The 22467-nt window shown below is 36.9% G+C and overlaps 2 protein-coding genes across 3 annotated transcripts; one reads left to right on the top strand and one right to left on the bottom strand.

Moving 5' to 3' along the window:
• Window positions 1-7: 7 nt before the first annotated feature.
• Window positions 8-12021, bottom strand: LOC113042868 (fatty acid desaturase 2-like). Of its 2 annotated transcripts, none has more exons than XM_026201859.1 (13): window positions 11874-12021; window positions 10767-11011; window positions 10182-10292; window positions 8793-8990; window positions 8495-8596; window positions 6474-6599; window positions 6326-6386; window positions 5961-6037; window positions 5755-5852; window positions 3686-3782; window positions 3530-3609; window positions 3310-3435; window positions 8-581 (listed from the first exon to the last, which is right to left on the bottom strand). In XM_026201859.1, the coding sequence occupies exons 2-13, from the start codon at window positions 10971-10973 to the stop codon at window positions 530-532; spliced, it is 1335 nt and encodes a 444-aa protein (XP_026057644.1). In that variant the 5' UTR covers window positions 10974-11011; window positions 11874-12021; the 3' UTR covers window positions 8-529. The 2 variants fall into 2 exon arrangements, with proteins under 2 accessions (XP_026057644.1, XP_026057645.1); XM_026201860.1 differs by having other exon boundaries at window positions 11888-12014.
• Window positions 12022-17714: 5693 nt separating this feature from the next.
• On the top strand, window positions 17715-21541 carry LOC113042867 (leucine-rich repeat-containing protein 10B-like). Its single transcript, XM_026201858.1, is given in 3 exon segments — window positions 17715-19221; window positions 19223-19658; window positions 19693-21541. Coding segments are annotated over 3 exon segments (1221 nt in total). The 5' UTR covers window positions 17715-18648; the 3' UTR covers window positions 19905-21541.
• The last annotated feature ends 926 nt before the right edge of the window (window positions 21542-22467 follow it).

The following is a 22467-nucleotide window of genomic DNA, read 5'->3' as shown; positions in this document are numbered from 1 at the left end:
ACACAGATGAGATTGAATCAGTTTAATCGGATAACAATTGCAGGAAATCAAATTTAATGTCATAGAAGTACAACCTCTTAGTATTATCCTCTGTTAGTTTCTCCAAATGTTATTTATAAAAACCAAATCACTGTATTGCAAATTTCAGAAATAAAGTGACTACCATAAAGATTGTGCCTTAGGAATTACCTTTGAAATATTCAGTGCATCTAGCAACTATGCAAATCTAAAACTCAGCGACTGTAATCCAGCAATCACACAACGTCCAGGTTCATTCATGCACGTTCTTGTACCTTCAGATATGTCCTTTATCAGAAGCGAGTCACATCTCAGTCTTTAAAACACATTCAAAGTGCCACAATTACCTTCAAATACCCAAAAACAAAAGTGCTACGTGTCATTTTATCAATCTGATTGACTGGTCTTTTAGTTACGAGACTTTTAAACGCCTACTAGTCCGCGACGTGCTTGCTCTGATTGGTGGATTCTGCTCAGCTTTTCATTTTTCCGTGCAAACAGAAGTGAGGTTTTATTTGTTGAGGTACGCATCCAGCCAGAGTTCTCCAGAATTTTCCAAAGACCTGAGAGGAGAGTAATGGTACAGTTAGTGCTGAAGCATCTGCCAGTGAATGCATGCAAAATATGAATATTGATAAGTATGAATCATTCATATATTGACACTTCATAATCCAATCGATTCCCAAATGGATAAAATCAACTCCCACAATGTTTTTCCTGGTTTCACTCAGTAAATGTCACAAACTCTCCTGTTGTGTGTAAAAAACTGTGTGTTTGGGGTTAAATCCACCCACATTGGTTTCCATGCAATTTACAAAATAAAAATTAATAAATAAAATACAATAAAAATGATTATTAATTTACAAACAGAGCCCCCCTATTACAGCTTGTTAGAGACCAGGGTTTTTATAGTTAAAATAAAAATAAATAATAATAATTACTTGTAATAATTTAAAATTTAATTACTAAAATAACTAATATAAATATATATATATATATATATATATATATATATATATATATATATATATATATATATATATATATATATATATATATATATATATATATATATATATTTTTTTTTTTTTTTTTTTTTTCATGACTACTTATAGTGATGCAAACTAGGGTGCAAATTACTACAATAAATACAAGTATAAATCATATCTTGCATTATTTGTAATTAGTTTAAATAGTATTTACTGTTATTAGTACCTCCTCTGCCTTGTTATATTTTAGTATTATTTTCCAGCACCGCAACAGTCTATTAACTGTGATCCAAAAAACTAACCAAAAAGAGCTTTGACAGATTTTTTGACTGTAAAACTCAACTAGATAAACATTGAGTGTTTCAAGTAAGTCTTAAATTGCATAAGCTCTCATGTATTTCATATTTTAGTGTTTGACAAGCTACAATAAGGTTTTTTTTTTTTTTTTACCTGACTCTTTAGTGTTTACATTCAGGAAAATGCATGGAAATCAACTGGGGAGTCAATATGACCCAAAATTGTGTCTGTGTCGAAACTTTGCATGCATATTCATGACCCTAAATGAGAAGTATTCACCAAATTTTAATAAAAGTTAACAGGTTAACCTGTATTTCAAGCTGTTTGAGAACCGAATATGGGCCAATTTCGGCCCCAATCACAACAGATGATGAAATAGTTTGTCAGTGTTGTTATATAGTTATATATTTAGTTTACAACAGTGTTGTTGTAAACAAAAACGTTCTTCTTCACTCATACCTTCGCTTACTCACATTATCAACTCCTCTCTTCACTCATTTCCACATTTCCCTCAGCATTCAAGCAGGCTCGGGTAAGCCCACTGCTCAAGAAACCATCTCTAAATCCAGCGCTTCTTGAAAACTACAGACCGGTATCCCTTTTCTTCCATTCATTGCAAAGACACTTGAGCGGGCTGTGTTCAACCAGCTTTCTATGTTCCTTGTACAGAACAACCTCCTGGACAGCAATCAATCTGGCTTCAAAAGTGGCCACTCAACTGAGACTGCTCTGCTCTCGGTTACTGAAGCCCTGTGACTAGCAACAGCAGCTTCAAAATCCTCGGTACTCATCTTACTGGACCTGTCTGCTGCTTTTGACACTGTTAATCACCAGATTCTCCTGTCCACCCTCAGAAAGATGGGAATCTCTGGAACTGCTCTCCTGTGGGTTAAGTCCTACCTCTCTGACAGATCCTTCAGTGTGTCTTGGAGGGTGATGTTTCAAAGTCACAACACCTTGCTACTGGGGTTACTCAAGGCTCAGTACTTGGACCACTTCTCTTCTCCATCTACATGACGTCATTAGGATCTGTCATTCAGAAGCATGGCTTTTCTTATCACTGCTACGCTGATGGCACCCAACTCTACTTCTCATTCCAGCCTGATGACCCGACGGTAGCTGCTCGCATTTCAGCCTGTCTGAGTGACATTTCTAGCTGGATGAATGACACTCACCTTCAGCTTAAACTTACAAGACAGAACTCCTAGTGATTCCAGCTAACCCATTGCTTCATCACAACTTCTCTATACAGCTGGGTTCATCAACTCCCTTCTACTCCTTCGAGGACAGCCAGAAACCTACAGTAGGAGTTGGTGTATGGATCATCAGTTAAGCTTCACAGACCACATTGCTACAACGACCTGGTCCTGCAGGTTTGCCTTATACAACATTAGGAAGATTAGACCCTTCCTGTCAGAGCAAGCAACCCAACTTCTTGTCCAAGCTCTTGTTCTCTCCAGACTGGACTATTGTAATGCTCTCCTGGCGGGCCTTCCTGCATGAACTATCAAGCCTCTGCAATTGATCCACAATGCAGCAGCGAGAGTCATCTTCAATGAGCCAAAAAAAGCTCATGTTACTCCTCTCCTCATCAGGTTACACTGGCTACCAGTAGCCGCTCGCATCAAATTCAAGGTACTGATGCTTGCCTACAAGACGACCACTGGCACGGCACCAACTTACCTAAACTCACTGGTTAAATCCTATGTGCCCTCCAGAAGTTTTCACCTGCACTTTACCAACTAATACTAGCACTTTTCCTTTTCTTGTCATTTCAAAAAAAACCTGGCTATGCGTTATATACTAGACTAACTGAGACTTGTCATGGTTACTGTTGTTGTTCTCTTGTTGACCTGACTGCTTCTATTGTTCTCATTTGTAAGTCGCTTTGGATAAAAGCGTCTGCTAAATGATTAAATGTAAATGTAAATGTAAATATAGGAATAGTTCGGAGCAAGAGCACCTTTTGAAGGTCACGTCGTGAGATTTCAGGTGTGCATCATACCTGACGATGTCCGCGAAGGCCTCATACAAGCTCTTCTCTTGGTACTTGACTCCGTATTTGTCACACAATGCTCGCACACGAGGAGCGGCGCGCCAGTAATTGTGCCGAGGCATCGTGGGAAAGAGACTGGGAAAAGAACAAATCACAGCTGTGAAATGCAGAAGATAATGTGAAGCCATTTTTGCACTGACTACTTCCTAACTACTTCCGTTCTTCTTACTGGTGCTCGATCTGAAAGTTGAGGTGTCCACTGAACCAGTCGTTGAAGAAGGATTGCTCGATGTTACAGGTTGCATCCAGCTAAACGACAGAAACACAGAGTTGGCGTGCTAGAAAGACTTCAAACCCAGTGCGGCCGTGACGGCTCAGAAAGTACCTGCATGCTAAGCCAGTCTTGGTGTTTCTCGTAGTCGATGTCCATGGGGATGTGGCTCATCTGGGTCACCCACACAAACCAGTGACTCTCCATGACCCTGCGGCCCACAGGAACACATTCACACCACAGTCATGCGACTAGTCAAAACATTATATTTAGTGCTGTCAAACGATTAATCGCATTCAAATAAAGGTTTTTGCTTACATAATATATTTTGCTTACACAATAATAGTGTATTATGTATATTTATTATGTATATATAAATGCAAACACATACAGTATATATAATAGGTTCCTGTGGCTCAGTGGTAGAGCATAAAAAAGTATAGCCTGAATGTCCTGTAAGTCACTTTAGATTAATGTTTCTGCTAAATGGATAAATGTAAATATATTTAATATGTAAACATAACATATTTTTCTTAAATATATACATGCATGTGTTTGTATTTATATATACATAATAAATATACACAGTACACAAATACATTATGTAAACAAAATTTTTTATTTTGGATGTGATTAATCATAGACGGCTCTAAATATGTGTAAAATAAAAGCAAAATATCAATAGTAAAATCACACAAAGTCAAAGCTAAAATACACATAAATGGTTGACTGTAATTCCATAATAAAAGGTATGTCGTACAATACTTTGTGGAGCAATAATCATTGTTTAGCTATGTTAACCAAATAATGTTGATAATTGGATTGATGGCTCACTCAGATTCATGTAAACACCTCAATCAATTCAACGGAGTACAAATCGAATGAAATTGTTTCACTGGGTGACGTACATTTGTAATAATTTGATTAATGGGGAAAAAAAATCATGCTTGATATATGGGTGTCGCGATATACTGGTACTGATGATAATAGTGATATTTAAACAGTGAAATCGTGTTAACTGGGGGTGTCACAATACACCGGTATGGAGTATATATTATGGAGCGCTAAACGCTCACATGTCATTTCTTTCCTCTTTTCTTTCCCTCGGAAAGAAAATCCACAAGCAAGACTCACAGGAGTAATGATAAAATTTAGTTAACTTTTCAGGAAATTCCATGTGGGCATCCGGCTATCACTATAGATGAGTGAAATGCAGAATAAATAGATGTTTATCTGATGAAAGAACACAATTGCGACATTATATAGTTTATCTGTGTTTGTAAAGCCATCTCTGGTATTTTAATTATGATTAATTTAAGCTAATGCTACTTGATATAACTTTTATCATGGTACAGAATACTATCAAATATAATTTCTGCCTCATTCTGTAATAAGAATCGATTCACTGAATGAAGTTATCTAAAACATCCGTTTAGAGTAAAAAAAAAAATCTCATAAATTGTTTACATTATTTATTCAAAATAATGTTAAGACATTATTTTGATACTCCTATACAAATCAAGCTGTCTCTCAAAACAGTACTCAAGTATTTATTATTATTTTTTTGAGTATCAGGTGGTAAAACAAGGTACATTCATATATGGGTAGTTGACATACCAATTTTTAAGCACATCTAAAAGAGGAGGGAAAACATGCTTTAAATAACCTGGTAGTGATGACATCATTATTTAATGTCTGTTTAAATCAATCTATCATGAATACTATACATTTTGGTATCTGTGATCGGTAAAAGTGATTTAGACCAAATTTATCTTCCACCAATTTGACATGTATCTTTTCCCCCTTGACTTCCAAAATGTTTAATTAAAAAACTGAAACTCATTGATCAGAAATCAGAATCTCTCTCTCTCTCTCTCTCTCTCTCTCTCACACACACACACACACACACGCACACACACACACACACAAACAGAGCAGTGTGTAACAATAAACCATAGTACTTTGATTTTAGTCATAGTATTGATTGACTTTATTCATATAACATGGTATCTCCAAAAATAATATGGTAGTACTATGGTAAGTGCCCCCCACAAACGCTTAATAGGACTTCAATAATTTTGGGTAAGTTAAAGAAAAGCTTGGCTCTTCATGGTACAATTGCGAAAAATATGGTACTACCTTAAGTTTAAAGCAGAAGTAGTAATTGAAATGATTATTTTTACCTCACGATATTAAACAGAAGCACCGCCCACAGCACACCGTAGAACTGCGTGTAACACAGGAAGTAACGAACGTAGTAACTTATACACCACACAAGGTCCTAAAACAGATAAGACGAGAAGAGATAAGATAAGAGCAGAGAAAGTGCTGTAAAATCACATTCTGCTGCATAAACATGGAACGAGTCAAAGCAATCATGGTAACCTACCACCCAAAGACCATGTACGATCATATTCTGAATGATCTGGAACTGGAAATACACCGGAATGAGCAGAGGAGGTCCAACTGAGAAATAACAACAGAAGATTCTATCAAAACTAGTCCTGTAGAACAGAAAATCTGTGGAAATCATAATCTACACATAATTACACATTTTGTTTTACATAATAGTACATTTTACATAAACATTTACATTAACATTTTTATTCATATACTGTATTTCAAATTTTGACTTAATATTTCAATATATAGGCAATATTTAATTGTTTATTTGCAATCCAAATTAAGATATAGATTCCAGTAGGAATCTTGTAAACATTCCTGTAGTAGATGCTGTGCCATAAAGCGACTTACTGAAGAAGAAGTACTTGTGCTGATGGTTGTAAGGCAGATTCTTGATCTTTTTAATGCCATACTGTAGTAAAGACAGACAGAAAGAGTCCAATTAGATCCAATCAAGTATTTTCTTCACGAATGCGTCATGCGGATGGTGTGTTCGTACCTCCACAGGCTGCACTTTTCCCACCACAAACGCATTGAGCATGTTGACGTCTGGGTCCTTTTTGAAAATGTTGGGTTTAGCGTGATGCTGGAAGTGGCGGTGGTTCCACCAACCCGCCGATGCTCCCTGAGGAATTTCATTTTTGTATTTTCAGTGAATTATATTTACATATATTTATCTTATAAATATTCAATATAACTGTTTACATGTGCATTTGTGATCAAACGAATGCACGGTTTTGTGTAGTCAAGCTATAGCATATATCTGTCGAAAAATTGTAAATCTTTTTTCAACTATTAGTTCACCCAAATATAAAACTTACCCCATGATTAACCTACGTCAAGCATCCTAGGCCTATATGACTTTCTTCTTTCAGAAAAATGTAATTGGAGTTCCTGGTTCTTCAAAGCTTTATGATGGTGGTCGAGATTTAAAATAAATAAATGCAATGCAATGAAGTGATGCAATGAAAAAAAACTATATTTAAACTTCATAAACCATAGTCTCTGGCTTCTGCTAACTATGTGCTAAACTGCTAAATTTTGCTTCAGAAGGCCTTTATTGACTGTTTAAAGTGGTAAAAGTTGTTATAAATGGATGAGTTTGACTTGTCTTTTTCAGTGTCACCCTTGTGAAGTTTGACTTTCATAAACTGCATCTCAAAAACCTTCTTGTCCAGGTTGATATATGCTTTTAAATTATTAATTTGCCTTTGATTTACAGCTTTTTCAGAGTTCTGTGGCAAGGTTTCAAAACAAAAGGCAAAAAACCTTGCATTCTTTTCCAAGTGGATAATATTATTCAATATTTTCCATTTTAACTTAAAAGTGCCCCATTATGTTTTTTTTTTTTTTTTTTAATTACCTTTCATTGCAGTGTGTAACACAGCTCTAAGTGAGTGAAAACATACTGCAAAGATTTAAATCTGAAAGTGCACGTGTATAAAGTTACTGTCTCTCAAAAGGAAGAGTCGTTTTTTCCCAAGTCGTTTCATGTTGATGTCAACATGAAACATTACCATAGTCCCCGCCCACTTTTAGGTCTTTTCGCTTGGTCTGAATGAAAATGCTAATTCATTCTTTCATTTTATTAGTTTATTTGACAGGGACCGTGCACAGTTTAAGCCCTGTACCAGAGTTAGCATTACAGCTAATTTACATCTGTGGTCCCCTTTGACACTAGGTGCTGCTTCTGGAGTGGTAAAATAGCGTTGTTAACGCTGTACACAAAGCAGCATCGCGCTCACAAACACTGCTTTATCAGGCATCACAGGCTCATGATGAAATTTATCTGAGCCCAATCGGACAAATCACTGCAGATTAGCATCATGCATAGGAGGGGTTTGGAAAACATTTTCATTGAGGGAGTTGCTGAGAAAGTAAGTCATTTTAAGAAAATGAAAGTGTTTTTTGACCTTGCATGCGTGTCAACCTGTTGTTGGGGACTCCCAAAACCAAAATATGAACCTTTCATAACCCATAATAGGGAAACATTGCTATAAAGAGATATCTTTTCCTCTGTGGTTTTTCAGAGCCTCGCGCTACGGTTTAAAGATGCTATGGGAAGTTTGAATATTAAAACTGTGTCTTGAAATCAAGCAAATCCTTCCTTTTTTTCCATTTGGATGCTACTGTTCAGCGTTTCACGTTGTTGCTTTTAAAAAACACGAAACATCGTTACAAACGGATGTTTTTAACGTCTCAGCCCATGTTTTTAAGATGCTATGTGAAGTTTAACTTTTAAAATAATGTCAAAAATCCTGCCCTCTTTTCTAGCTGAATACTATGGTTCAGAGGATGTCTTTGAATCATGGATTTTTCAATATCAGAAGAAGAGGCTTTGGTTTACTTTGCATTACCTCAACGGAAATGGTTACAAAATGACAAGAAAACTTCAAAGTTACAGCTGCGAAACCTGCAAAACAACATGTGACCACAAACCAACTGATTGAAAATATCCTACATCTAGGCTAACGAGCTGTATTCCTGGAACCATGAAGACTGGACCAGATATATTGGTACCTTCAGGTGTCCGATGACAAATTTGTGCAATAAGTGATCCCATCGTGAGTTTTTGAACACGGACAGATGACCGAAGTCATGCTGCAACCATCCAGCCTGCGACTACAGACAAACAATCAAAACAAATAAAAAACATGAACATTTACATTGTTGAGTTTTGCATTAAGACGTTGCCAGTTATGCTCTTTACAAGAGAACTCCTTGTTGACCAGCTAACGGAAACTAAGCTAGTTAAGCACACCACCACCATCTTGGTTACCAATTATCCTGCTCTTTTTAAACACAGGCTAATGAATACCTGTGCGGTAGCCAGTATAACAGCCACTATGGCTGTGTTAATCCAGCCGGTTCCAAAGTAGCACAGCATCATCAGGGCGATGGCCTCCAGGAGCAGGATGTGACCCAGATGCAGGATGAAAAACAGAGGCTGGGTTTTGAAACACCCCTCAGCCTCCAGGCACTCACGAAGGGCTCGGAAATCCTCCACAAGAGCCCCCTGAGAGAAAACGGTAAAAGGTAAAATTACAACAAATACAGTCCTTTATGGCCATGTTCACACTGCGAAGGGAGTGACAATTGCATTTATATGCAGAGGTGAATCGACTTTCATGACCTGAATTTTAATCCGTGATCATACAGTAGTTGAATCGCTCAGTGAAAGCCAAATTGGAGTATGTGACCCATGTCTTCGGGCAAAGGTTAATCTGAGCGGTTCATTGCTTTTTGTGCTTTAATGTCACACTTAAGTCAACAAGCTGTTATTTGGGTGTCTGGGAAGAGGAATTACTGCCTGACAGTCATTCTGTGAAGAGAAGGTCATGATCCAGAGCTCATAAAATAAACATAGCTGCTTTCTGGAATCAAACGCATTGTGCAGCACAGTATTAAATTGAGAACGCCTTTTAAACTGCAATACAATTCCTCAGTTTGAACAGATTTGAATTTAGAAGTAGAATTCAAATTGAAAATGAAATAAAAAAGCAGTTATGACTTTTCATTTCACAATTACGACTTCTGTCACAATTCTGAGGAAAAAAACATCAGAATTCAAGATATATGCCATGAGTATGTCATTTAATAGTAATTTTAGGAAAAAGAAGTTCATCATTTGCGTTTACACGACAGCGATGCAGTCAAAAATGGAAAAGTTTTTCCCTTGTGTAAAAAAATGTCACATATACATGACAGCGTTTTCAAAATGATTCACGTTTCCAGAAACACTGTATTACGTATGCCAGGCCAGTAGTTGGTGCTGTCACCTTGTTAGTAAACTAATATTGGTGAAGTAAATCCACACTTTGTTGAAGAAGCATTAGCAAACTCTTGAGCAGCAACAACAGCACCATATTCTCCACCAATGTTGTGCATGTTTGTTCGCACTTGCCTTTAAAATTGACACGTAATGCGCATGTCTACATACCTAACATGTACTACGCACGCACATGACTTACAGAAACACAGATGTAATCAATTCCCAGAATGCAATGACCTGATAACTTTCTCTGAATTGTAATTCAGAAAATTCCTGTCACCCCAATTTGTATTTCAACTCAACTTCCTGTGTAACATGGTTAGTTAATTTCAAATTCACACTCGATAACTAAATTCTTAATTCGATAAGTGCATCCTAACCAGATTAATGGAAATTCCACCAGCTGTCATGCTTCAGTAAAGTCTCGGTACTCACATTTTTCTGGCGGTCTTGACTGGGTTCAGACGCCTCAAGTTCCCCAATTAACAACGGCTTCATGTATTTCCTCACAAGCTGAAGATTTGGATGAAACGCATTAAATGCGTCCTGTCACAACAGAGTCAACATTGATGATTGTTATTTTATTCTTTTCTGAAACAATTACAACAACACTGAAATACACAACTGCTTAAGTAAGCAGCTACCTTATGGTCCCTTAGAAACACATGCCTTAAATGCCCCAGAATGCTGTCTAGTTTGTAATATTTGAATATTAATGCACATTAATATTTGCAGGATTAATTATTCTTATTAAAAAATTTTGTACGATGCCTACAAATTATGGTTTTGACTACAGTACATTTGGCCATTGTGTATGGAGAGATAAAAGTAGGTAACTGCAACCCCCCCCCCCTCCCCGTACAGATTTAATTTCTTTCAGTTTTAAGAAAAACATTTAAGAATTGTGAGATGTAATCTCCTCCACAGACATATCACCCTGCAGCACAAGACTGGTTGCCCACTGAAGCTAAGCAGGGTTGAACCTCCTGGCAATAAGTGTATTGATGCTGAGTGTTTCACCGTGGCATCTTCTCCAGCATAGTGTCCGATGATCCTCAGTCCTCCGGGGTGTCTCTTCACCCACTGGCTCACATTATAAACCTTCCTTTCCACCACGATCCACTGATCTCCAGACTTAGTGTGTTTCTGCACCTCCTCCCAGGTGTACGTGCCGAACCTCGCATTGGTACTGGCGATCCGGTCCGTCTGCTGTCCTCCGCCACCCATCGCTGATCAAACGCTGACTGACTGATGCTTACTTTGCACTGTAAGACCAAGTAATTCAATTCAATATTTCATATGGTTTTTCAAAATGTCTAAGAACAGTTTGACTCACTTGACAAAACATGCAACAAATTGCATGTAATGATCACTCCTGCCATTAATTCTGCACTATTTAATGTACAAAAAGGTGCCATCTAAATTAATTGCATTTCAAGTATACGTCAGTGTAAAAACCAGCCATTCCCAAAAATTATGACCAATAAACAGTCGAGGTGGGCGCTCACTAAATTATGAGACAAAGCCCATTGTTCACCATTGTTCAGGATTCATATTCACTCTGCAAAACGATTTGTCAGGTAATCAAAAGCTTACCATCTAAATTTTGTTCAGTCAAAAAATATGAAGTAATATTACAAGAATCAACCTGAGAACATTAGGTTACACCAATGAAAGTCGTTTTAGGGTCAGGCCTGAAATAACACCGTTTTCACTTTTTATAGTGCACTGAAATACAACTCTTGTCTGTAGGAATGAAACAATACTCACATAGTCTCATTAATTATGCAAAGGAAGCCTAAAATACATGCGGAAATACACATTCTGAAATATTTTGCTTGCTTCCTTATTTTTTTTGCGTTAGTGACATCTGTTAATGTGTTTTTTCCGACTTTGCATGACAAAGAAACATGCAAACAAAGCAGGAATAAAAGCATTGCAAAAAAAATCAACAACTCTATATTCTTAAGAACTGCTTATTTGAACATTTCAAATAAATAAACTGTTAAATCTTACACTGAAAACTAAAAATCATCCTTTCTCTTAATTAAAGAAAATGAACGCATGCTGTCATTGCATTCATTGTTACGTAACATGAGAGGAAATAAAGAAAGAAAAAGCACTTACAATAGTTCACTCACCCTCTCTGCAGAAACTTCACACACTCATACGGTGTGTGTGATGATAAAGAGAAGCGGATGAGAGGCTCATACTGTCTTATACACTCTCCTCATCACTTGTACTTCTGATGATTTCCGAAAAGATCATTCGAGAGCCATCAGCCAATCAGTGCGCGACTCTGCGCCGGTCTCGCGAACGAGCAGCCAATAGGAAGAGAGAGAGAACTTTGGAAGGGTGTGGAGAGCGCGGAGATAAAGAAGAGTTTACTCTGGTTCGAGTGCCACATTAGTACATCCAGCCGGCAAAGTGCAGTCATGCTGAAACTATATCAGTCATCTTAACAGAAATAGAATGTAAAACTGCTACATTAGAAACCTGTTAATTGTTTATAAGTCATTTAACTTAGCATACAGAGTGAAAATATATAATAGTGACCTACATCAGTTTGAACGGTAAAATGCATCATGCATCTCAGAATACTGTAAAAAAAGAATAATAAAAAAATAAATAAATAATTATATATATATATATATATATATATATATATATATATATATATATATATATATATATATATATATATTATATATATATATATACATTTTCCTGTAACTTGAAAAGTTCGCTGCATAAAAAATAAATAAAAAACCCCTATCTGGATGTGTGGAGAAAAAAACTAGTAAATTTAATTAGTTCCAATTCAGTTGTTCAAATATGAATTCTCTATGCACGTTATTTAGCACAGTCCCAGCACAGATTGGTAACTGATCTGACTGTTAAACATTTCAAATGCAAAAAAAAGAAGAACTTTGGACTTTTCAGAGAAAAAGAAAACACTGCAGACTTATTCTGAACCTGTTTATATCCTACAGCTGCATTTTATCATCCTCCACAAGTTGTGTTAACATGAATGCTTTATTATCTGATAAAGCTTACAGTAAAAGGAGATAAGATAATTACATCGCTCATACATACTAATTTGGAGATGCATAAAAGAACATTTTGCCGCTGCAGCATTACTTTTCTTTTAATTCAGGTCTTTTTTTTATTACATTTTAGCAGACTTAAAATTTCCAGCTAGGCTACTTAAGAATTAAAAATGAAAAAATATTTCTATACCTTTAAAAAATAATTTAGTTTATGTAGCCATATCTGAGTATCTGTGCATTTAAATAGAAATAGCATTCTTTTCCCATCTATTCAACAATAAATGTCATCTTGACCTGAAATGTTTCAAAAGCACTGCAAAACCTCTGTCCTTCTTCACGGTTGTCAAAGCAAGAAAATATTTTAAAACTTATCAGCTTGGCTCATAAAAATTAATTAGGTTAGTAATCCGAATCAGTTGAGGACTTTTTTATTTTTATTTCTAGAAGTGGTTTAGATGTTGCTTTCACTGGCCAAATGCAAAATCATAAAAACCGTTGTAATGGTTACAGCCCTGGCCTTCACAGATTCATAAAATCATGCAGGCAGAAGGAAAATATTTTGTGCAATTTTTAGGAAGTGTTTATCCAATTAAAACACAACAAAAGTGGCATTTAATATTGAATCAAAAGTTTACAAAGTAGTTTACATCACAGTGTCTATAGGAATAACACACAACTTCTGATAGATTAATCAGGAAAAGGGTTAATTTGGGTTTCTATAGAACCATAGGGTTCTTTACTCAACCCCAAAGAACCTTTTATGCTAAAAAGGTTCTATAATGACAAGAAAGAACCCTTTTGGCACAAAGGTTCTTTAGGTTATTATTCATTCATATATTACATTATTCTACAACATTTTGTATTTGTAATTAAATTATTGTTTGTTAATATCACATTTTAATCATGCTGATTTTTGGAGAAAAACTGAAATGGCACTCTTTGTGTGATATTGATTAATTACGTAAAATTATATAAATATATACATTTTCTAACCCCCATATCTTGAATTTTGTGATCATTCACATGCATTCATAAATGCATTTGAATACACCCAATAATGCAGTGAAAGAACACACGCAAAATGCACACACACCACACGCACAACTTCATCATGTAGCCTAGATGCATGCACTTTTTAGGCACGATTTTTGAATATACTTGATACTGTTAAAGGCACATCATTAAAACAAAAAATACAAGTTCACATATCACACCTAAACACGCGTCGAAAACGTAATTAGAACTAGCTACTAAATTAGTTAAAAATGCATATCCATATACAGCTATGATTCGCGAACCCCAAACTGACTCAAATGATTCGCGAACCAGCTCCGAACTCCCGAAATGACTCAAATGATTCATGCTCCGAACTATCAAAATGACTCAAATGATTCGCGATCCCGCTCCGAACTCCCGAACAGATTCAAATGATTCACGAACCCGCCTCGAACTCCCGAAATGACTCAAATGATTCGCGAACCCGCCTCGAACTCCCGAATTGACTCAAATGATTCGCGAACCTGCCTTGAACTCCCGAACTGACTCAAATGATTCGCGAACCCGCTACGAACTCCCGAACTGATTTAAATGATTCGCGATCCAGTTACGAACTCCCGAACTGACTTAAATGATTCGCGAAAGCCAAACTGACTCAAATGATTCGCGAACCCGCTCCGAACTCCCGAACTGATTCAAATTCACGCTCCCAACTCCCGAACTGACTCAAATGATTTGCGCAACAGCTCCGAACTCCCAAACTGACTCAAATGATTTGTGCACCCGCTCAGATTTTTTTTTTGTTTGTATTAATAAAAAGTAACAATTGTTTTAATGAATTTGGGGGGTTCAGAAATGTATCTGAACTTGAGTTCCAAACTGTATGACGTTCATTGTGATGAGCAGATATTTGAGATGCCATATAGTTTTAAAGAATTGACAGCAATGATCACTTGATTGCATGTAGCTCTGTGAATGTGATAACAAAATTAAACAAAAATGTCTTGCTCTTGTAGAATAATGTTCTAATGAAGAATGTTTTACTCTTATTGACAGTTGTTTTGTAATATCAGGAGAAATATAAAGATGTTAAAATTGAGAGAGGGCTGCTCAGTTTTTCACAAAAACATTTGCAGAATTTAAATGAAAGACGTGGAGGCAAAAAAACCACTGATGTATTTTTTTAGCAACCGGCCTTTAGATCTAGCATTCTGCATGCTTTAAATCAGATACAGAAATGATGTAGCTTGAACGAATAGCATTTTTATTTAGTTTAGTTAAATCTAAAACAGATACATTGTTGCTTTTTAGTTTTACAGTATGCTATCCGAGCTATTTTATTAATGAATATTGCATTGATCACAAAGTTTCTGTGGTCATGATTGTTTGCGAGTTGTGTGTGTAACCTAGCCAGTGAATGGTCAGTCACATCCCTAATTGTTTGGAAGAAAGTATGCAAGATTCTAAGTTATTTCACAAATAATTTATATGTTTTTCCGACTTGCAGGAATCAGTAAAGCCAACTCCGACTATAGTTTTTCATGAAGCTTCAAACCCCCTCCATGCAAAAAGAGCCAGCATCAATATGGAGGGTGTCAACATTGTGAGCGCAGAAATGGATTGTGATGGAGGCAATGGAGTGCCTCTTTGCCACTTATTTCATATCCAGTGTGGAATACCCCAAGCTCACATGATGAATTTTTTTGAGCATTACCTGTTTAAACTCTCCAGAAGCCAAAAAACAACAACAACAACAACAACAACAAAAAAACTGTCTGTCCCAGTGCTCAAAATGTAGAATCAATTATCATAATACTTTGATATTTCGTAAATAGAGCTAATGTAAATTTTTAAATATGAGGTGTTTGATGTTATTCTGAAATGCTGATCTGAATTTGAATCTGTAATTACAATTCTTTATGAGGGATATTCTTGTAAATTTGTAGATTTGAAGTACTTCTATATCTGTATATTTCCATTGTGAGTTATATTAATATGGATTTGTAGTTTTGAGGTACTTGATGTTGTTCTAACCCTGATGGGAATTTAGATTAATCTGTATATTTGCATTATTTAATAGTGATAGATTTTATAATGGACTTATTTTGTAATATGTAGATGTAGGTGAAACACTATTTTCATTATTTATGAGATTTTTTAAATGGTTGGTGTTTTAAGGTTGATTTGTACATTTAAAGCATATTTGAAGTTACTTTTTGTTCATATAAATAAATGACTAGTTCTATGCACTTTGGGTGTGCTTTTTTCAGTATTCATGGGTGACTTTTTTATGTGAATTTCATTTTTACATTTTAGGGTCTTGATGTTTGTCAATTATATTGAATATTTAATTCGGAAAGGACAAAAGAAATAATCATGAATGAACCCCTAAAGGGTTCTTTTGATTGAACCCTTAAAAAGGGTTCTATATAGAACCTTTTAGGGGTTCCAAATACGTAGCGCCTGATATAACCTTTTAAGGTTCTATATAGAACCTTTTCTTGTAAGAGTGTAGTTTTGAGCTCCAATGAGTTGCATGGAAATCACTGTCCAAAACTTACATTGTGCACCAATGAAAATCCCTGATCCCTAATACATGAAACATGCTTATAAAGTAAATTATTAATTATTATAATTAACCTTGTGAAGTCTAATAATGCACATCATCATAGAAGAGTTGAAAATATGTGCATTCATTTAAAATGAGTATGAAAACTTCACATGAGAATTGGCGTTTCAAGCCAGTAATGAATGAAAATCTTAAAGGTCCAAACTGATTTCTGACCGAATGTCAGCACTTGCTCACAAGCCTTGCTCACTCAGCATCAGGTTCAGAGTCTATGAAGTGAACTGGCCACTAGGGGGATTTGTGCTGCTGTGACACCGTGGAACATCAAGGCTGAACTTTGATGCATTACAACACTTCAGCAGAAAAACACCTATAGGGCAGAGTGATTTAAACACTTATCAGTACGTGCAACACCACAAAACATAATACGGAGACTCTCATCTCTACATGGCAAGAAATGCATTCTAAAATCATAATAACTTCAATACATCAATAATAAAAAACATTATAGCACGCTTCACAGATCAATAGTTCAGTAGCCTATAGTATATTCAGTTCTGAAAAGGCCATGTGTGACGTATAGAAGCCGGTCAAGGAGTACACGGAAACTCAGAGCAGTGCAGTTGAGAGTAGATTATTGTACATTTGTTTATTTATTGATTTTGTGTAGATATTATGCAATTCGGCACATTCTGAGCAGCACAGAAAGTTGTGTTGCAATTAATTTGCTGACATCAACAATTTTTTACTTCGGATTTTTTACTACAGTTTATTTATTGCATTAAATAGCTTTTCTTTCTCTTCATGAATTTATTGCAATTTTTTTAATAATAATTCATAATAGTATATCTTCTTTATATAAAGCATGACATATGCTTTATCATATATATATATATATATATATATATATATATATATATATATATATATATATATATATATATATATATATATATATATATATCGATTTAGTTTACATGTAGGCCTAAATGAATGCAAATAATAGAATATACATGTAAATAGATACAATTATATGTAAAGCATGACATGTATGCCTTTATCACGTAAATAAATACAATAATTATATGTATTTTAATAAAGACTATTAAATATTAGTTATTTGAAACCTTTATAAATTATAACTTTTAAATAGCATTTGTTTAATATTAATAAATATTTCATACAACTTATTTATTTATTATGATTTAACGAATAGCCTTCGTTTCTCCTTTGCATAACGTGAACTTGGAATAGTGGAATTTGACCGCGCGCTCTCTCTCTCTCTCTCTATCTCTCTCTCCCTCTCTCCGTTGAACCACGTGACAATCGTGTGTTACTCTCATGTCCCTGTTTCGGTTGCTAGGGGAGAGAGACGGTCCATAGCAACGCTTTACGCAAACTCCACACTCCAGAGAAAGAGAGAGAGAGAGAAACGCGAGTCAGCACTCAACGCACAACGTTGTAAAGATACAGACATCGAGTCGAGCGCTTCTGGAAACTTTAAACTGACGTCTCAGAGGATTTTGTCCGATTTAGGAGCACGCAAAGCGGAGTTACAGCTTGCTATCATCAGTTCGGTTCACATTGCCGCCGGCCAGGTCAAAGAGAGACCGGGATCCACAGACCGGGCAACCGGACAAGAGCTGTGTGTGTCGGCAGAGAGAGAGAGAGAGACGCTCAGCACCACGGTTCACACAAACAGACCGAAACGCTTAGTTTCTGACTGTAATGTGAGTCATTTAATGCTTTTAACAAACTATATACTTTAATATAATTTAAAAAATAACTAATTAGCTGTGTACGGTATGTATAATTAATATACGAACATTGGCATCTACTATGACACTCATCTGTTAACTTTGAGTTTACATTACAGAGACAAAATTAAACTTTCTTCCTGTTACAGTTATACTTATTTTTACAACTACTACTACTACTATTATTACTACTATTATTACTATTACTATTATTATTATTATCTGTTCTATAGCATATAGTATTTTAATTGAAGCAATCCACACAAACACTCAGAATATGGCTCCTTGCTGGTATCCCTGCCGTGTTTGCTGACGTTGGACCTCGTTGTACTCGGACTGAGGGGAAGCCGCCTATAGTTAGAGCATCATGTGTCGCTGTGCTGGCTCTGTCACTGCCGGGTCAATCCTACTGAGTGAAACTGACACGGGGAGGGGGGGCCAGCCCCACAGACCGCCTCACCCTCTTACCCCGTCCTGAAACACTCTCTCACGACACACACAGACAAGCGCCGGGCTAGCCGGCCGAGGGTATGGGCAACTCATCCCAAAAAGAGGCCCAGGACGAAGGAGGAGAAGAAAAGGAGAAAAAGGTTAAAGAGAAGGGAGATGAAGGTGAGGAAGAGGAGGAAGCGGCTGAAAAAGAAGAAGAAGAAGAAGAAGAAGAGGTCCTGGAGGACGAGGAGCTGCCGCTTGGAGTAGACGATCTCTTGGCGAGTGGAGATCCGGTGTTGGATCTGAGCTACTACAAGTTCCGTCGCCTTCCTCGTCAAGTCCTAGATCTGGAGTACTTGGAGAAGCTCTACGTCTGTGGAAACCGTCTCCGCAACATTCCTAAGGGTATCACGCGGCTGCAGGGTTTGCGTACCCTGGCGCTCGACTTCAATAAACTTGATGACGTTCCTCTCTCGGTGTGCAAGTTGACTAATCTCACGTGTCTTTACCTGGGAAGCAACCGGCTGGTGAGCCTCCCACCGGAAGTGAGCAACCTGCAGAACTTACGTTGCCTCTGGGTGGAGAGCAACTACTTCCAGCGATTCCCCAAGCAGTTGTACGACCTTCCCAATTTGCGCTCACTGCAGATTGGGGACAACCGCCTGCGCACCCCTTCCCTCGGACCTATGCCGCATGGAGTCCCTGAGAGGGCTCTGGCTGTACGGTAACCGCTTTCAGGAGTTTCCGCGAGTGCTCCTCAAGATGGAGCAGCTGGAGATTTTGGACATGGACCGCAATCGGATATCAGAGTTCCCAAACTTGCATCATCTACCGGCGCTGCGACTCTTCTCCTATGACCACAACCCTGTGAAGGAGCCACCGCGTGTAGGGGAGGAGGTGCTTATCGTCGGGGAGGGGGCTGAGGAGGTGTTGCAGGCTAGAGAGAGAAGAAGAGAGGCAAAAGAACGAGCGGAAAAAGAAGCAGAGGAGGCGGCGGCTGCGGCAGCGGCAGCAGCAAGTCCGGTCATTCACGGAATACTCAAGAAACTCCGGATGAACTCCGCCCTTAACTTGGCAGCTGCTAAGGGGAAGGAAATAAATGAGCCGGATCCATCAACAACCCAACTGGGATGAGAACGAACCACAAAATAATGATGAAGGGGCGGAGTCTGAGAGACAAGGTGTGGCGTTTGAGGAGGCGGAGCTTGGTTATGATGATGATGGTCTGGAATATGAAAGGGAGGAGCTAATCTACGAGGGGGAGGTGTATGAAGGCTACGAGGGGGCGGAGTTAGAGTATGAGAGAGCTGAAATGGACTATGAATATGAAGGGGAGGAGCAAGAACAACCTTGATACTTGCACCTGTTAGTCTAATTATTATATCTGAAGTGTGTAATTTCTGCAAACAGAATTGCAGATTGTTTAGCAACCAACAGTCATTAATTCATTTATGCAGATGCTACACACTTCTGCTTTAAGCATCTGAGGTGTTACTGCAAGGGTTGCAGGTTCAATCCCAAGGGTGAACTGGAGAGTAACAATGAGTTATTGGAGCCCAGAAAATGGTCCTTTAGTAACCCCATGATACTTTATGGGGTTATTAAAGCGACTTCAAGTCGCTCTAATAAAAAGCATCTGCTAACATTAACATTAAATTATGTCTGATTGGTTGGAAATTTGAATGAAAGGTCAAGTTTTTAAAAAAGAAATGTTATACCCAAAAATGTTAAATCTGATATAATTTGCTCATTCTCATGTTGTTAAATACTGCGTGAAACACAAAATAAGATATTTTAATGAACGGTTTTTCCCCAACACAATGAAAGTCAATGGGATCCAGAACTACAATGGTCCCCATTGATTTTCATTGTAAAGACAAAATACATTGTAAAATATATTTTCATTTACACTCTTTATAAAGGAATACAGGTTTGAAATTACTTTAGGGTGAGTTAATGATGCCACAAAAAAAAAAAAAAACATGAAAATGAGTTACACAATTCTAAAATACAGCTTAAGTTATAAAACAGCATCACTCAAAAACCCTATGAATATGCAAATAAGCAAAAGTTTTTCACAGAAGTATAAGTGAGTGTTGCTATTGTTAGAAGTTATTTATTGTTTGCCATCCATTACTGCAATCTTCAAAAACAGGACTCACTTCAAAACTTACACTGTTTAATGATTTTAAGACTTGTCATTTGTAAAAAAAAAAAAAAAAAAAAAAAAATCAACTGTGAAGGCCTGTGAAACTGCGAAACTTTTTCATGCATCAAAACTACATTACAGTGTGCTGTGTATTTCTAATTAAGAGCAGGGCTCAGGCATTTTTGTTTGTGAGTTTGTGTAAGTGTGTCTGGAAATCTACCCTGACATGAGTGCACTGTTATAAGAAACTTGATGCTGCAATTGCAGCGATGTGTGTTGGTGAAACCAAATATTCTCTTATTAAATAACCAATGAGTTTGCCAAACGTTTCAATGATTCATGTCTTGTCGTACTCAGAGAAGATCTAATACCAGTGCTGACTACGACTAGGTAATATAGCAAGAAAAATGACATGTCCATGTTTTTTAGCCTATAACAAGACAGAAGTTTAGTATTTTTAAGTGATTTACTAAAACTGATTTACACAAATGAATAAAAATAAATAAATACCAGTCATATTCATAATGTCACCAGAAAAACTTTGAAAGTATTCAAAATATATTTCCAAATCCCAGACCTGACCAGGAAAAATCGAAACTATAATCTAGAAACACTCATGTTTCTAAAAGGCCAATTAAGTTCTGAATTAAGTGAGTTTCCACCAAGAATCCTAGCTGTATGGCTGTGGAACAGCATTGACGTGATCTGAGACAGATGGGAAGAGCTAGCCAAGTTAGCACTGATAGAAGTAAACGTTCTCTCTCTTAAAGGGCTCGATGTGCGAAAGTCGAGTGGAGGCGTGCAGACAGAAGAGAAACATCAGGGAGTGAATGGGTGCAATCCATAAAAGGCCGGGTACTTAGTCAGTGATGTTTTGGGAGAAAGACTGAGACAGAGCAGTGCTTAATGTGTAAATAATGAGGTCCAAGAACAAAGACTGTAATGGATCCAGCAGGTTTTGTGGGTTGGGTGATGGTATAAAAATGAAAATAGTGTTTAACACCCATTATAACACTGCAGGCGAGCCATGTGACACAATGCAAAGCGAATTTGTGAAATGCAAGAAGTGTAGATGACTTTATTGATTATTTGTTATAAAATATTTTCACTGAATAATGATTTTGCTAAGTTCATCACATAAAGCTGTTGTACAGTATGGCTTCAGAATTGCAATGTAAGAATCATATGGACCACTTTTCTGATAATTAAGGATTATCTTAAAAATTCACCCTACTGTGTTCTACGGAAGAAAGTCATATTATTTCTCAAAACTCTTTGTTCCCAAATGCAAAAGTTCAAGAAAGAAATAATTGTTTTCAATTACAGAGGACATCTGGAGATCCACTTCCCTCTAATTTGCATGCTCCTCAATTGTTCATTCTTTCCCTCCAATATCAGTCTTATATTTACCTATTTTTCTATTCCAGTCACATCTGCCAACTCTCTCATTCTACTCAAGAAGTGTTTTTCATTGCCCTTTCCTCCTCCTTTCCCTTTTCTTCCTTCATTCCATCATTGTGCTGTTTAAACTCTCTCTCTCCATCTCCTGTCACTTCTCATCTCTCCCCGAAAGAGTCAAAACCCATCTGTTAAAATATTTATGTAACGCTATGAGTCTGTCATTACTGCTGCAAAGAATCTGAAACAAGTGTTTTGGCTCAACCTTTGACAGAAAGTCGAGAAATCATCCCAGATCTCCATGCAGAATCAACATGACCCATCACGCATACACAAATTGTGCACAGATCAGGTGTCGAAAAAAGCAATT

Source organism: Carassius auratus, chromosome 25 (assembly GCF_003368295.1).
Source record: "Carassius auratus strain Wakin chromosome 25, ASM336829v1, whole genome shotgun sequence".
NCBI classification, from domain to species: domain Eukaryota; kingdom Metazoa; phylum Chordata; class Actinopteri; order Cypriniformes; family Cyprinidae; genus Carassius; species Carassius auratus.
The sequence above is the reverse complement of the archived record's forward strand: the minus strand, read 5'-3'. Positions and strand labels throughout refer to the sequence as shown.